This window comes from Branchiostoma lanceolatum, chromosome 9 (assembly GCF_035083965.1).
Source record: "Branchiostoma lanceolatum isolate klBraLanc5 chromosome 9, klBraLanc5.hap2, whole genome shotgun sequence".
Lineage (NCBI taxonomy): Eukaryota > Metazoa > Chordata > Leptocardii > Amphioxiformes > Branchiostomatidae > Branchiostoma > Branchiostoma lanceolatum.
The window spans coordinates 10475974-10492173 of NC_089730.1; the positions used below are offsets into that span (position 1 = coordinate 10475974).

The 16200-nt window shown below is 38.9% G+C and overlaps 1 protein-coding gene across 3 annotated transcripts in view; it reads right to left on the minus strand.

The window, feature by feature from the left end:
- Positions 1-165: 165 nt before the first annotated feature.
- Positions 166-16200, minus strand: part of LOC136441487 (uncharacterized) — a 28599-nt gene continuing 12564 nt past the window's right edge. For 2 of the 3 annotated variants that reach the window (XM_066437793.1, XM_066437792.1), the window contains 19 exons: positions 16047-16108; positions 13301-13376; positions 11979-12116; positions 11105-11304; positions 10812-10928; positions 10521-10712; positions 10149-10203; positions 8106-8347; positions 7752-7868; positions 7026-7217; positions 6709-6763; positions 4776-4996; positions 4351-4467; positions 3759-3950; positions 3232-3397; positions 2856-2987; positions 2358-2494; positions 1725-1916; positions 166-1382 (listed from right to left, as the gene is read on the minus strand). In XM_066437793.1, coding sequence (XP_066293890.1) covers positions 1296-1382; positions 1725-1916; positions 2358-2494; positions 2856-2987; positions 3232-3397; positions 3759-3950; positions 4351-4467; positions 4776-4996; positions 6709-6763; positions 7026-7217; positions 7752-7868; positions 8106-8347; positions 10149-10203; positions 10521-10712; positions 10812-10928; positions 11105-11304; positions 11979-12116; positions 13301-13376; positions 16047-16108 — 2690 coding nt within the window. In that variant the 3' untranslated portion in view covers positions 166-1295. The remainder of the gene's footprint in view (positions 1383-1724; positions 1917-2357; positions 2495-2855; positions 2988-3231; positions 3398-3758; positions 3951-4350; positions 4468-4775; positions 4997-6708; positions 6764-7025; positions 7218-7751; positions 7869-8105; positions 8348-10148; positions 10204-10520; positions 10713-10811; positions 10929-11104; positions 11305-11978; positions 12117-13300; positions 13377-16046; positions 16109-16200) is intronic. The other variant, XM_066437794.1, reaches the window with a different exon arrangement.

Sequence of the window (16200 nt, forward strand, 5' to 3'; positions counted from 1 at the left end):
TAAATCAATGATGGAGCCTGTTCCCCAAAGTAATATATTTTCTTTCACTAAACATTGGGCTGATCCTGATACTAAAATTTAAAAAAAATCATTGCTTTCTAACACACAAAACTCCTGCTTTAAGTCAACTGAAGAAAACAGGCAAAAATGACAGACCACACCATCTCAAAATAACCCAGTTTTGAATTTTATTATCAAGTCACTTCAAAACACTACAACCCATTGCATGGTAGATAAAGAAATCTTGTATAATATTACAACCTTTATTCACTCCTACCTAATATTATAATGAAAAATACACATCCAGAATTCTACAAATCATATCTAATAGCTCTGGTATAATAGTTTTGATTCTTCGAGAAGAAATCACACACCTTATAATATATACAGCCATATGTACAGTGTACTAAAACTTTGCATAGTATACATCATAACACGAAGGATGAAAGATCAACAAGTCCATGTTGGTGCAAGAAATCTGGATTAACTATATCTTTGTATCATGTTGCACTATTTGTCATGTTATGGCACAGTTCATCTACTGCAATAAGGGCAAAATTGAAATCTCTTTGCACAATCATGTGATTGTTACATGGAAGACTCACTGCTCATTAACAACTTGCAAGTTGATGTTCCTTGGGTGCAAATATCCCCCTTGGCACTTGATGCTGTGTTGATTGCTTGAACATTGATGCATAACTGCGACCACAATATGACAATGAGTGCTGGCACTTATTCTCAAGGCATGGTAACTTTGTAACCAATAGGGAATTGGGTGCCAAACGGCCACTTCAGAATGCTAAAGGTTAAGTCCTGCTGAATGGGAGAAGACTTCCCAGCATTGACATTGTCTGAACCATAACTTTGTAGTACTGCATGAATATTTCTGTAAAAAATTAGTCTTGAGTTGTTACTTTTCCTGATATCCAACAAATCTCATAAAAGATTGCACAAATTTCAATTCTTTTATCATTTCATAATCTCACATGGCACATAATTTCATTGATGTAAAGAAAAATACAGTGTACATCATTTATCAATGGTTAGTTTCATATATTTTGGTAAATTTGTTGTGAATAGTTTTAGACTGATTCTAATTTGGAAGTGCATCAGTTTGACATTGTATGAAAAAATCAGCTTTTTGAATCATTTTCGATCGAAATTAGTACAATAAATGTGGACATGCCCTCAGTCAGCTGCCATGGGATGTTACAGATAGATGAAGATCACAACTAAGAATGCCATTGACCTCATTTGCATAGTACATTTTGTGTGTGGACTCATGTCTCTGAGCTTTACGAGTCTTGTGTTTTCCCAGTCTGCTTGTTGTACACGTCTCGAACATTCTGTAGAACAGTTTCCATGGCCGCTTCCCATGATACCTGTAGTAATTGAAAACATGGATTTCAAAATCAATGTATGTCATATTTACATGGACCTTAGAGCTTGAAACGTCCTCTTACAAATGCTAGCTGTGACTTTGATTTGAAAGAAAGTTGCACTGAATGAAACAGTACAAGTGCTAACCTCGTAACTTAAAGCATTGTCTATACTTTCAAGTACCTATGCAACGCAAGGGTAGACCACTTCAAACTTTGATAAAGGAATCATTAGGCAAAATGGATGAATGAGTAAAGATTTTGTTACATGCATTAAAACTTATTTCATGTGGAGTGAGTAATAGTGTGGAAGACATCATGATTCTATGAACACTCAAGATGTACCTCTGTAGCCTGCCCATGTTCCTTCAAGTAGCCCAACACCTTGGCTGACTCTTCTCCGTACGTCTGCAGGCGAACCTTCAACACGTCCTCCGCATCATCAGGCCGGCGCATCTCCTCAGGTTTCCCTGTCAGGTTCTGCTGTAGAACCTCCTCTGGGGCTGTCAGGAACACTACAGCATCCACCGGACCAATCTGGGGGCAGAGGGATGTTTGAGTCATACGATTGTTGTATTGAGTAGAACAGTATTGTTGCTGAGTAACACTGGTCACTCTAAACTTGGAAAAACACAGAATTCGAAAAATGTTCTTGAAGTTGACGTCAGATCTATAAACAAATGTTGACAGATATCACAATGTGAAGGAAAGTATGTTCTTTCAACGGAAGTGTAAAGTGTAGGGTTAAGAGTTGATTCTAATAACGTAGAATTCTCTATTATCATTACCAGCCTTTTCCCAAAGATTGAGTAGTGTTACATCTAATGAAGAAATTATTTCAAAGTAAGGTCAACTTAAATAAGGATTTAAGGATAGACAGGTGTCTTTCTTTAGTGAACTCTACATAGTATGTTGGTACTAGCAGGTGCATAGTATTAATGCCTGAAAATAAGATTTTTCCTTCATGGTGGAACGCACCTCCCTGATGAAGCCATCATACTGCTCCTCTGTCCGGGGTAACCCTCCCACCACACAGCCTGCAGAACAGTCCTCCCTGGACTGGATCTGCTTCTTCACAAGGTTTATCACTGTTTTCCACGTCACAGATGTACCAGCTGGAATCAAAGGTACAAAAGAGCTATTAACAATGTGTTTGTCAATATTCTAAGTACAAAATAGATAATCCCATGATCATCATCATCATATCTTGCCGCTCCACGGCTGTAACCACTGACGGGCAGTCTGGTTGGCCTCATGAAGATCGTCCTCAGTGCATGTAGTTCCAAGTTTACAGTTCTGTTGAAGGTGCTGTATAGTTTGGTATAGTTTTTTTTATAGTAAAAAATACCATGATGATTAGTGTGAATTCAACTGTTGAATTTGATTTTTTTATACTCTGATATCTTCATACAAATAAGAATCATCCTACACAATTTTGAATCCATTCGTAATATAAAAAACATGATGATACATTACCATTGATAGCCTCTGCCACCTCCGGCTCAGATTCCATCTCTGCTCTAAGAACTTCCCCCACAGAAATGCAGCCTCTTCCGGTCTCGAAGGCGAGGGTCTCTGCGATGGCTTTCTTCCCTGTTCCTGGTCCACCTGCATGGAAGAAACAAGAAATTCTAGCAGCTAAAGCAAAATGTCTTCCTCAAGTATTTGACAGATTAAAATCTCATGTCCATCTTGATCCTAAATCGATCAAACATTCTACAATGCTTGCCATCAAAATAGTAACAATAGTCACTGTGACAATTACGAAATGGTCTGATTTTTAACATAGCATCTTTAAAAATGTTATTTTTATACATTACAAACCAAAAAATACACTCGGAACAAAACACACCATTTATGAAGGTGAACACAGGTGTTTTCTTGTCCTCCGCTGCCCCGTCCTGGGCGGCATCTGTGTCAGCGGCCCCCTGTAGTGAACTGACAGGTTCTATCCCCTCCCCCTGCAGGACTGTGCACACCTCAGCAAACACCTCATCCTCACCACTCCCTGCAGCAATCTGGGCAGGGAAAACAGGCACAGAGATCTTTACTTTCTACATAGTGATTCAATCTCAACAAAGGATTCTCTATAGATTTGAAGTAAATTAACCTTCGGTAGAAAACCTTTTTGATAGGTTTTGGAATGGTACCTTGAAATTACATGTATACTGCAGTCTGAGAATATACATTACCTGCATGTAATCAAAAATTGAAAGTCACTTGTTGGCCTCTTATGTTGGGAGGATGTGCAAATAACAAGTTTCATACTAGCTTCAATGTTTTAGCTCGGCACCTTATGTGTTTCCTTGTCATTTCAAACTTTTTAATGGCTTGATAGCAGTTGTTTTTTGTTCAAAATGAAGGGATGATATGACGCACCTTCCTCGCCTTGCCCCTCCCTTCCAAAGACTGTAGAACCGGCTCTTCCATGCTGTGGAACTTCTCCACACGTCGTTTGATGGCCTCTTCTCCATCTTCTGGACTGCCACTGCCCTCCCCTCTCTTCAGCGACCTCTGAACCATGACATCATCAGAACACTCAAAGCACAGTGCACAGGCCAGCTCTGCAACCTGAAGGAGACAAAGAAAAACAGGCGATCAATTTGTTTTCAAACTGATTTGGAACGAAGCAATAAACAAAATAGTTTGCTACTCTGGGGAGCTTTCAGGACAAACTCTGTCTCTTCATCAACCCGGTAAAGCCAGTTCTCGTCTGGGAGTTCTCTTGTCACGTGACTTGATGTTTATTATCATGTGACAAGATACAGTCATATACAGGCTTGAGATAGTGACACCCCCTGTCCCTATCTAAGGTACTGCGTTGTCTGCAGATCTGGATCGCCTCGCGAACACCCCTCGCAAACCAGTCGGAATCCTGATCCAGCATTATATGTTCCTGATAAACCTACCTCATCTATACAAACGTATCCTCTTACTCTTTATACCGGTATACTGTGACAAAAGTTTGTACCTTGTTTTCAAAGTCTGAAACCTCCTCTGCACTGCCGAGGTAACCATCGATGACGAAACCCTGCGTCTTTCCATCAAACTTTGCCATAGCTTCACTCAGCAGCTCGTGAACTGTGGTCTGTAGAATACAACAACAAATATGTGCTTTAATTTCTTGACATTGAAAAGTGCCATAGCAGAGTTTCAATGTGATGTAGCATTCAAAATTGTTTGAGAATAATAATCAATCGGTCTGTCAAAATCAAAAATACCCTATGCTCTTAAACAATATCTGTATGTATTGGCAAGGTTGCGACAGTGATAGGCCAACTGGACTTAGATGTACCATTTTTATTGATACCAGAACAAGAGTGAAAGATTAAAACATTGCAGAAGTCATTTAAGTAGCCGTACACCCCACAAATGATTAATTTAGGAATAACTTACAGCATACACAGCCTGTAGTTCCCCTTTCTTGATGGCCTCAGCCAGAAGATTCCCCCTCTCTGATCCTGACTGGACTTCAGCCTGTATCAGGTCGTGCATCGCCAGGTGAGTCAGCCCGTACTTGACCGCCACCCGCTGACACTGGGTTCCCTTCCCGCTACCAGGGCCCCCACAGACCAGTATGACCTTTGAACCCTTGAACTTGGGTCCGTCCTCACCGCCTAGATGGTAGAAAATGTACAATAGTACATGGAGTATTTCAGCAACAGAGACAAGGAGGTAAAAATATACATGAAGTATTTGTACAATTAGCGCATGTAATATTAAGTGATCCTAAAGGACTATGGATAAAGGACACTTGAGAAAAGGACGAACAGTCATCAAATGTGAAGAAAAATTAGATTTGATGGCACCCTGACAAGAAATACATACAAAAGAACCTCTTTCAGCACCAAGGACAGACACTAGGGAAAACAATAACATAGTTCTACCATTTCAGCACCAAGGACAGGCACATCTGAGAAGAGAGTTAATTAACTAATCGGACAGGGGAAGTTAATGGAGAAATGGACAGCATCAGAGAATTTAAGATGTTGAAAGGCTACCTCTCTTGTTTATGGTATGATGTATGGTTCAAATGTGGCCTCTCAGCCTTTTGAATCATTAGAATTTGATTGTTCCCTCAGCTCCTCAGTCACCTACACTGTACTGTAAAGTGTTACTGTCTTAAAACTGTGGTAGTTACAGCACAAGGTACACTTTTTTTACCACACACTACAGGTAAGAGCTTGGAATATAGTTATTTCAGGTCGATCAAACTCAAACAACAAAATAAATGAGCTACTGCCTGTAGAATACATCTATCTCTATTTCTATATGTTTGAGTTTTACGGGATTCAGGTCCATGATTCATTCCAACTCAAATGCTTTGAGATGCATTTCAGATGACTTTACCCTATTGTTGTATTAATACTCAAACTATAGCAACCAAGAAACTATTCACATCAAAACAGACAGACGGACAAAGTATTGAGTGAGAAATGGAAAACAAACACATTTGTTGCAAGAAAGTGATTTATTGTCATGGAAGGTGCATATTTAGATACTTCAAATGAAAAGGATGCTCAAATATAAATTGGATAGAGAAAACACTTTTCTAGCAAGTTAGCGCTTAACGTTTAATGGAGTGTGCATATTTAGATAATTGAAATGAAAACTAATGTGTGAACGAAATGGAAAAATGCAAAAATAAACTCTACAGCAAAAAGTACAACAGGAATGACATAATACAGCAAGAGCAGAATTCAATGTTAGAATTAGGATTTACAGATCTTTTGTTATGAATTACATGTACAGGTATCTTGGGATGCTGTTGGTAATTCACAATCTCGATTTCAGGACATTAGATTTTGCTATAAAAAGGCTCTTCCTCAGTATCATCATTTGTGCAGCTGGTCATGGTCATATACAGGACTGGTATGTAGGTCACAGCTTACTTCTAAGACCCTCTCCTGTATGGTACATTATTGCGAAGTACAGTCAAACTATCATTCATTATCAACTGGTGTCCTTTTACCTACAGAGCAATAAGTTACATACTTTTGCACTACAGATTATTCTATTCTGTGAACTGCAGTTTTATATGGGCTTGCCAATTTTTTTGCTTCCTACCTTCCAAATATGATTCTTATTATCGAATAAACTATCTAGAGATACACTTGTTTATGTAACTTTACCTTACTCTACTCTACCTTCTGTAGGTGCTGAGAGAAGCATTTTTAGGGGTTTGAAGGGGAATGCATGTGAGGGGAAAAGGTTTAACTTTAATGAGACAGTAAGGATGTTAGCTATAAGATGCTACGAGTACAGTGAGAAAACAAAAGATTCTCATAATGCAATTCAACCGCAGAGCCCTTGCTGGACTATCTCTCACCTAGAACTTTGCAGACATCTGTAAAAACTTCATCTGGTGGTCTCTCTGCACTTATCTGGAAACAAAGATTTCAATTAGATCAATCTAACAATCATAAAATATAACACTACTGCAGCCAACCAAACTGAGCAAAGAAAATCCTACATGCAAAAGTAAAGTGAACTCATTTGTTTCTACATTTGTTAAACTTTGTACTGTATTAAAAATCTTTCACTTCTAATTTCTCATAAATTCACATAAATCATTGATGGTGTTGTTGGATGTATTGTATTGGCACATATGGTACAAAGAATGTTACATCTTATAGCACACCCTACCTTTGCAAGCTTCTTCTTGTCCTCATAGTACTGTACAACTGGTTCTGTTGCATTATGGAAGGTTGTTAGTCGTTTCTTTATTGTCTCTTCATTGTCATCGACCCTCCCGCTGGTCTTGGCCCGACCAAGTAGACGTTCTGTCATTGTTTCATCCGAGCACTCAAAGTACAGGACACAGTCACAGGACGCAATCTAGGGAGGGGACACAAAAGGTTAGGGTATGATCAAAGAGAAATACTGGTGGCACTTTAGCAGTAAGGACCAAAGAAACCACTTCGGTACAACATACAAGGATAGCAATAAAAATCACTGATAGTTGTTCTGTTTTAAACAAGACCAAAGAGAAATACACTATAGACCAGTGAAACTTCAGCAGTAAGGACATCCCTCCTACAAAAAACGAATAAATCTGGAACGAAACCATTTCAGTACCAAGGACAAAGATAGCACTATATAGCAACTGTTGTTTTAAATAAGACCAAAAAGAAATACAGTACCGTGGCCTTTTAGCAGCAAGGACTAGAACCAAAGTCTTAAATGAAACCATTACTGCTGTCAGTGTTGAGTGCCATCTCTGTCCTTGGTGCTGAAATGGTTCTCTGCACTGTTTTAAACATGCCTAGATTCTGACATCTGATTAGTCTGTGCCTACAATGGTAGCCAAACCTCCTAAGCAGAGAAAAGGCAGAAGGAACAAAATATCTGTCAAGAAAAAAGTCAAGTCACCTTTTCCTCAAACTCCGCCCCCTGCTGCACCTCCCTGGGGTAGCCATCAATCAGGAAGCCCTGCGACTCCCCTGCCTTTGCCAGCATGGCTTCCTTCAGCAGGTCCAGCACTACGGACTGGAGGAAGAACAAAATCAACAACTTAGTTATACCTGTCAGGTTTTCCCACAACCAGATAACACATCCTGTACCATTCTTGCATGTGAAAGAACTTGTCTCAAACTGTTACAACTGTGCTGAGAATGTTATCATTCTACTTTTTATCAATCTACCGGTATTTTTTACTCAAGTTTCTCCTAAGAAAGGCTGTTATGATTTTACTTAAACTGTCCAATAGTTTTAACAAATCCTCACCATGGGCACTAGCTCTCCTTTCTCCATGATCTCCGTCAGTTTCTTGCCCCTCTCTGACCCTGATTTGACCTCGTCCCTGAGGAGGTCACCTGAGGACAGGTGGGTGTAGCCGTACTTGGCCACGATCCGCTCACACTGCGTCCCTTTCCCACAGCCCGGACCGCCAACGACAAAGATTACCTTCTTGCCCTGTAGAGAATCTTCTTTGCCACCATCATCTTCTTTGCCTCCTTCTTTTCCATCTAAGAATGTTTCATGCAAATAAATCATGGCTACAATTCTAAAATTTACAAAAATCTAAAGCACGGTATTTGTATCTTCTTCAAGTTTGCTATGTTCTGCATTCACCTAGCTAGTGACATCTACATCTCTCAAATCTGTAAAATGTAGTATGAAGACAGTATGACATATGATATTTAATGTATTTAGAGTCAAAACATCTCCTATGCAGTATGCTTGAAATAGTCTTAGAGGCTTTATACTCAATATGTCCTTTTGTCCTAATCCCTTGGTCCACTCCTCTATTTCCTTATTTAGATGTGGTGTTTCTTGTCAATTTCTGTGTGTTGATAAGTTTGAACCTTCACCAAGAAGAAATGCACAACAACGAAGAGACAGCCAAGAGCAAAGATTGCACACACTTTATTGGTATTGAGATTTAGTACTTGTACAAAAGGGACAGGTCAAGAGCAAACGACAGCAGAGGGATTGCACAATGTGTAATGTTGGGATCCATAGCTCTGACATACATATGTTGAACCAAGGAGGTTGGTTGAACTGGCTTTAACAATGTGGTCGTTGGCTTAGACTTGCCCACACTTTGTCAGATCTACTGGTATGTCAAACATTGGATTTGAGGCTGTAACAGCCTCCAATGTCACAGTATTTCATCAGAATAACTACTTTACAAAATATCATTAAAAAGATAATCATAGTATGTGCATGTACTAAATCCAACTTATCTAAACATCAGATCTGCAGACCTAATCACAATAACGTTAGATGGTTGCTTTTAGCTAAACTGTTGGGACCATCATTCCAAAAACCTGGAACATAGGATTGTATATTATTCTGTGTTTCATTTCTTAGGATTTCATTAGAGACTACCGATATTGTGTTGGAAGTCATATACCATATCCTCATTTCCTTTTGACCTGATTGATGATAAAGACAACTAAAATTTATAGTAGGTTCCTGTCATATCACACTACAAGTCACTGATTAGTATAAAAGATTACTGCCCATTGATTTTGCTGTACATCATGATTTCAAATAGTAAAAAGTAAGCATCGTTAAGAAACAAGTATCTTGTCCACTGAATCCTTTCTAAAGAAGACCCCTGACCTGCTTCTGTCGGTAGCTATAGTCTATCCTTTAAAACAAATCTGCCTTTGTTGGTTGTATACTACAAAATGTAGAATCAAGACGATAGACATTTTATGTTGTTGGAATCTGCACTTCCACAAATGTCTAATACTATCTGTATTCCAAATTCAATGCTAAAAGTTTCATGGACTGCAGTTAAAAATGTGACTGAACTTCTGTTTCTATCTACAAGTTAAGGAAGCAGTATTTCTCTTGCTAACCTGGTGTAATATCTTTACCTAACACTGTAGAGTTTGACCAGAATTGTTAATAGTCCTGACATCTTGTCCACTGGGTGACTGGTGGGCAGGTACTGTTCAACCTGAGAAAGACACACAGACAGGGAGAGCAGGGAAAGGAGTCAGGATCAACGGACAGTCACGTGTACAAGTGTGAACAGATGAAATACAGATAGAAACTGTTTTTCAAGGCCTTAGTTGTGTTAGTGTGAACAGGTGGAGAAAGACCATGATCTGAACAACCATCAACAAGTGATCAGTGGCAAGATAGGTCGGAGAGTAAAAGGAATAAAACCCTAAACTGTGTTGTCTACACTAGTGGCTAGTGAAGTGTATGTTTTTAATCTCCTACATCTATCAAATTATATATAAGTATTGGATATATATGACATCAACTGCTAAACAAACACTACCAAAAGATGATGGACTTTTTACATACCTAAAGCAGCACAGACATCAGCAAAGATGGCCTCCACTTCCCGTTCTGCATTGATCTAAGAGCAAATATCAGACACATATTAATCAAGCCATCTTAACTGTTGCATTGCATTTACATGAATTGCTGTGATAGAACTTTTCAATTTGCTATACAATTTGAGGTTAAGTATGAAAAGTCATATTTTTTCCATTACCATTTAGACAGAAGATACTGTTGGTATTTGCAAGATGTAACTGCCACAAAAACAGTTGCCTAAAAGCTCTATTAGCTATCTTGAAGAAAGCAAGTCAAGTAGTATAAACGTTAAAAGGCAGACTCATCTCCATACTATGTATGCTTCCTGCTAAACTACAGCATCTGCAGTGCACTGACCTTTCTCAGTTTACCCTTCTCTTCATAGTGGCTGACCACAGGTTCTGTGGCCGAGTAGAAGGTGTCCAGTCGCTTCTTGATGGTCTCCTCATTATCATCGACCCTCCCGCTGGTCTTGGCGCGTCCAAGGAGACGTTCCGTCATAGTTTCAGCCGAACACTCAAAGTACAGGACGCAGTCACATTCCTGGATCTATAGGGTGGAAAAATTAAAATTCAATAAGTAATCCTTAATTCAAAGGAGATCAATTTGTAGTACAGATGATGCATGCAGTTACAGAGTTTGACCTACATTGGATTCAAACTCAGTCCCTTGGATGACTTCCCTGGGGTAGCCATCGATCAGGAAGCCATTGGAAGTGTCAGCCTTGGCAATCATGGCATCCCTCAACAACTCCAGCACAGTTGCCTGAAGAAATGAGACAGAAACATAAATGTCACAATGTGAGTGATGAAACACATCTCAGGGCAATTTTCAGAGTTTACCACAGATTGACACATGCAGAAGAATGCCTGTAATTTGTTCAACTCTCTGTCAATCATATTCTAAAAGAGTTCAAACAAGAAAGTGCAGCAGCCTCTCACCATGGGCACCAGCTTCCCCTGCTCCATGATCTCAGTCAGTTTCTTGCCCCTCTCTGACCCTGACTTGACCTCATCCCTCAGGAGGTCACCTGAGGACAGGTGGGTGTAGCCGTACTTGGCCACGATCCGCTCACACTGCGTCCCTTTCCCACATCCGGGACCGCCAACCACAAAGATTACCTTCTTGCCTTTCAGTTTATCTGGAATAATAAAAGAATACCAAATCAATAAGTCTATTAGCCTCTGATAATCAAATGATTGATTCTAGGAGGGGGTTCTTCCAGGACATCATGATGATATGTGCTTCTTATAGGTTTCCTTTTACATTTGTTATATTCTTCAACATTTCTGAATTGTTTAATCAAAAGAGTTGCAAATATACTATGGTCAGTCGACTATCAAGTATAGACATAGTTCTTGCTGTCTGATAAACCAAATACTTGAAGTTATTGCCATACCAGAGGATGTGCAGTTCTTTCAAAAGGTCATCTTGTCTGATAAGGATGACCTTATTGGGTAAAATGTTTGGAAAGGAGATCCTATCTTAATTTCATAGAACTGATAAAGAAAAATATATTTGAATACTTTTATAGATGCAGGGTTAAAAAGTCATATATTGTAAGGTCAATATAGAAACACTAGGGTACAGTAGAAGTGACACCATTTCTAGAAAGACGTGAGATTATGACCGTCACCCTTGCATAAAAATAGCAAGAAAGAGACTTGGAACTTTGATGTTATTTGAGTCACCACCTAAACACAGACTGGGTGATTTTATGTGCACAGTTATCAGGAATATTAATTTGTGACTTTGAAAGTGCACAGAGGGTTGAAGAACAGTGATGACAGGACAGGGTCACTCTCTGTGCTGTACCTGGGTCATAACCGTACACTAGACTGGCAGGTGGGACGGAACCTGGACCAACTTCTTCCACATTTACTTTTTCTATCAGAGGCTCTTCTATCACCTCTGATGGCGCCAGGTGTTCATCAAGCATTTGTGACAAGGATGCTGTTAAATGCAAGGGATGGGGGATGAGGAGGGGTGGGGTGGCAAAGTAAACCATGCAAGCTTAGTACAATGGCTGCAACAAAATTATTGCAAAATGTTTGATGATATGACAATACATGTATGTATACATTCATGCCCAAAAAAATTACCAAAATTACTAAATAGATTCTTAGATTTTTCATGTCATCTGTATACTATCATGTTAAGTGGTGCCAGCACAACACAGCACAAGAACATACAAATGGGAAAAACAGTGTTAAAATGTTGACATATGTATAAAATGTTTGTTAGCTCAATATTGCTAAAAATGATATCAAATATCATTTTGTATTGTTTCAACATGGATAATGTGGTCAAGTAGCATCTTTACCATCTCACAAAATACTCCAAACCACTGGCTTTTTGGTTAATCGCTGGTGTCATTCAAAAAACATAGAGCAAAAAAATTTCTGTCAGCTTTCATGGTTATATGGAAGTCGAAATTAGCTCTTAAATGGTAGTGAGATAGATATAGATCCTCTCCAATGTCTGTAACTCCAGGAATCCAGCTGGAATGCAGGGTTTGTAAAAGGATCAGCCATGTTTTGGTAGTGTAATCCTCAACCACATTACATGACTAGGTCAACCATAAATCAGGCCTCATGCCCAGCATCTACAGCTTTTAACTATAGTACTCGTTCTGCTGCATGTACTGTTAGCTGCCACTTGAGTTAATAGGAAAATCATGAACTCAAGTGGCAGCTACATGTTTAAACATGCAGCAGGTCACATATTCAAAAGCGGCATATCGAAGTCTACTGAATGAACAGATGTACTAAAGGGGGCTTAAAATTTAGGTCAACTGCATTCTCAACTTAGTGGAATACATGATTCAATTGAACCATATGGTTATGCCAGAGAAACCCTCTAACAAGTCGTGTTATGTGCCTGTTCAAACAAATACATGGCTTGTATACATGATGAGTACAACTGTGTAGTGAGGGGTTCTTTTCATTCTCATAGACACTGAGTTATGCTGTAAGACAACATACCACAAATCATATTTCCTAGCTCTTCCCCTAAGGTCAAACAATTTTCCTTGGCCCTTCCCCTTTAGATGACAAATCCTCCCCCACTACACATGTAAATATTGTACAGTCCCTAATCATAATTAACAGTGAAAGTAACACCACAAGACTCCCTACCTGCCATGTCTGCTGAGATAGCTGGGAGTGGTTCTTGCTGCTTCACAACGGGAGGGGTCGTGGCAGGTTTGGGTTCCTGAAAAAACAATTTCTCATCAAACACCTTGACTCCCTCAATCCACACCGACACTCACTGAGCTACAGCAGGAGCTAAGGCATAATGTAATCATGCTAATTGTACATCACAGAGGTCGTTAACATTTAAGCTGAGGCGCGCATATTTTAAAAAAACAATCATGAACCAATAGTCATTCTACACTCCAAATCACAGCAGCTGCACTGCAATTAATGAATTACATGTCAATTCATTAATTCTTGATAATAATAATGATAAATAACATAACATTTGAAGTAGACAACAAGCAATGCAAATTGGACATTCTTGACCTACATGTACTTGCAATGTACTAACTCAGACCCTGGTTGAAAAAGAGTGCTACTATCAAATGGTTATTTTCCCCAGAAAATTTGAATGCAGGTTTCAGCATTCTAACTAAGGAGGCTTAGTGCTTAAAATATTGCTGTCATGTTAGAGTTCATCCAGCACTGTAGACACTAAAAAATTACTAATGAACATTATAACATTTCAACATGTTATATGTTACAGCACAAGTCTGCATTAGGGTGGCACCCCTTAATTTCACGACAATTACCGCAAGCACGGCCTGTGAGAGTAAGGTGACGATGAAGCCAGTTCCTGGTTAAGGGGCGTGGCAGCAGGGTCAAGTATACTGAACCAATCACAGCCACGCCTTATACAAACAGACTGTTTGGACTTTGATCTTCTAAAGACCAACTTGAAGGCTTTAAACTTAGAAACGCTGGAATTGGTGGATTATTTACTACACGTAAAGACGTTGTCTTTACAATATATGTTCACTTATTTAATGCAGCCACAGTTTGTGCGGCATAATTTGGAAACAGGTGCAAAGCCTGGCTATTGATCAACAATTTTTACAGATTTCAGTTTCATTTGAACTTGACCTGATAGTTTATCATAACATTAGATTTCAGTAATAAGCAAAAAAGACAGATCTTGCAAATGGCTTGGTGAGCATCTACCATAAAACAAATATTAAGTGTCCTCCACTCTGATTGATGACTTTAAACCTGATGCCTTAGAGCCAGGGTTAGCTAAAAATTCTCTACAAGGGTCTGTTCAAATTTGCTGAAGGTCACTGAATTAAGGGTCTGACATACTGGGGATTGTAGTGGAAGCCATTTTTGGTTGATCAAGTCTTGATCAAAGATTAGAGCATGTGGTGTGGCATTCACTAATTGAAAGTATCACCACCGATACTAGTATTAGGCCACAGAGATATAATCATCCCTCAAGGAATCTCTAATACTTCTTTACTATTCTTAGCGAGTTGTTACAGCTAGACATATGTTTAAACTATCCAGCATTAAACAAATGGTTCTATTCCATGTACCAGAGATTTGATGAACCTCTTAGCTTACATAATCAGTGTGAAACTCTTAGCTGGACAGAATTGATATCAATTTAACATGCAAGGAAGCAATCCAAAGAACATGCACAGTATCAAGTATATCAATTTGGTTTCATTACAGTACATGAAAAAACTCTGAATGACTGAGAGGAAGCTAAGTAATCACTACTTACTTACAAGCTAGACTCTCTCCAGTGTAGAACTTAACCAAAGGAAGGAACACTATCCTGTCTGTCCCGATGTTTATGCTTGTAAGTTGTATCTACCCTCTCCGCCCCTTTCAGTGGTTGAGGCCAATTGAATGAATAATTGATAAGAGCTGGCCATACCAGATAGGAAAAGTGCCTGACACAGCCAGATGCTAGCTATAAAGCACAGAAAGACAAATTGACAAAACATACCATGCACTCTATTTAGCTGAACAGTTTCTTAGGTCCCAATTTGGTGCTGCTATTCTATATCAAGTACCCTCTTGGGAATTTGACAGGCACTTGGAAGGCATCTAATGTCTTGGACTAGGATGTCTTGGGTTACAGATTAGGCATTCTATAGAAGCGGTCTTGACTTTGTGTTGTACATGAGACCTTTCTTTTGCTTTACTTTTTTGGACCACTACGTCATATTTAACCAGAAAACATTCAGAACATAAAACTCAAACCTTATCCTCTGAATATGATTGAATGCTTTTTGATAGATGGTGATTGCTGAAGAATATTCTCAAATTTCAATCACAAAAATCTCTCTTCGAAGCAATCTCATAGAAAAGCTAGATTTGAAAAAGAAATATTAACATTTCTTTTGGCTGAATGTTATTAAATGGCTCAGCTTAGCACAGCCAATGGCTTAGACAAGCCTTTAGTTAACAAACATTAAATTCATATGAATCTTTAACCAGTACTGCTTGTTTTCCAGACTTGCCAGCATAGGAGAGTTTAATTTATCAAATCAGTTATCATGCAGTTACCACACATTCTGTCACCATGGTGATGGCTGGTAAACATAGCTGTGATAGAATGATACACCACCTGGCATAAGCTGGAGGAATTACAGCTCTTCTATAATATACATGTTACTAGTATAATCTGTGAAAACATTTCAAAGGCTGAAATGTAGCCAAATTCTTTGTCCTTACTCTACAATAGTGTGCTGTACTAAGAAACTTAAGGCAAAAGGGAATCATCTTTTACAGTAACAAACTAACAAATGTAACTCCAAACAAACCCTCTACAATTATACGTCTGCAGAAACTTAAAAGCTCTGCACTTTTCACCTGAAAGATGCTGAGTCAGACATACCTGAGGAGGGGTTGGTGATCTTCTGATGGGTGGAAGGGGGGAGGTGACTTTCATCGGAGAACCTTTCAAAGTAAAAAAAAAGGAATTATCAAGATGATCAGGTCAACAACATTAAAAAAATTGAAAAAAGGTAGTAAACAGTACTTAGTTATTT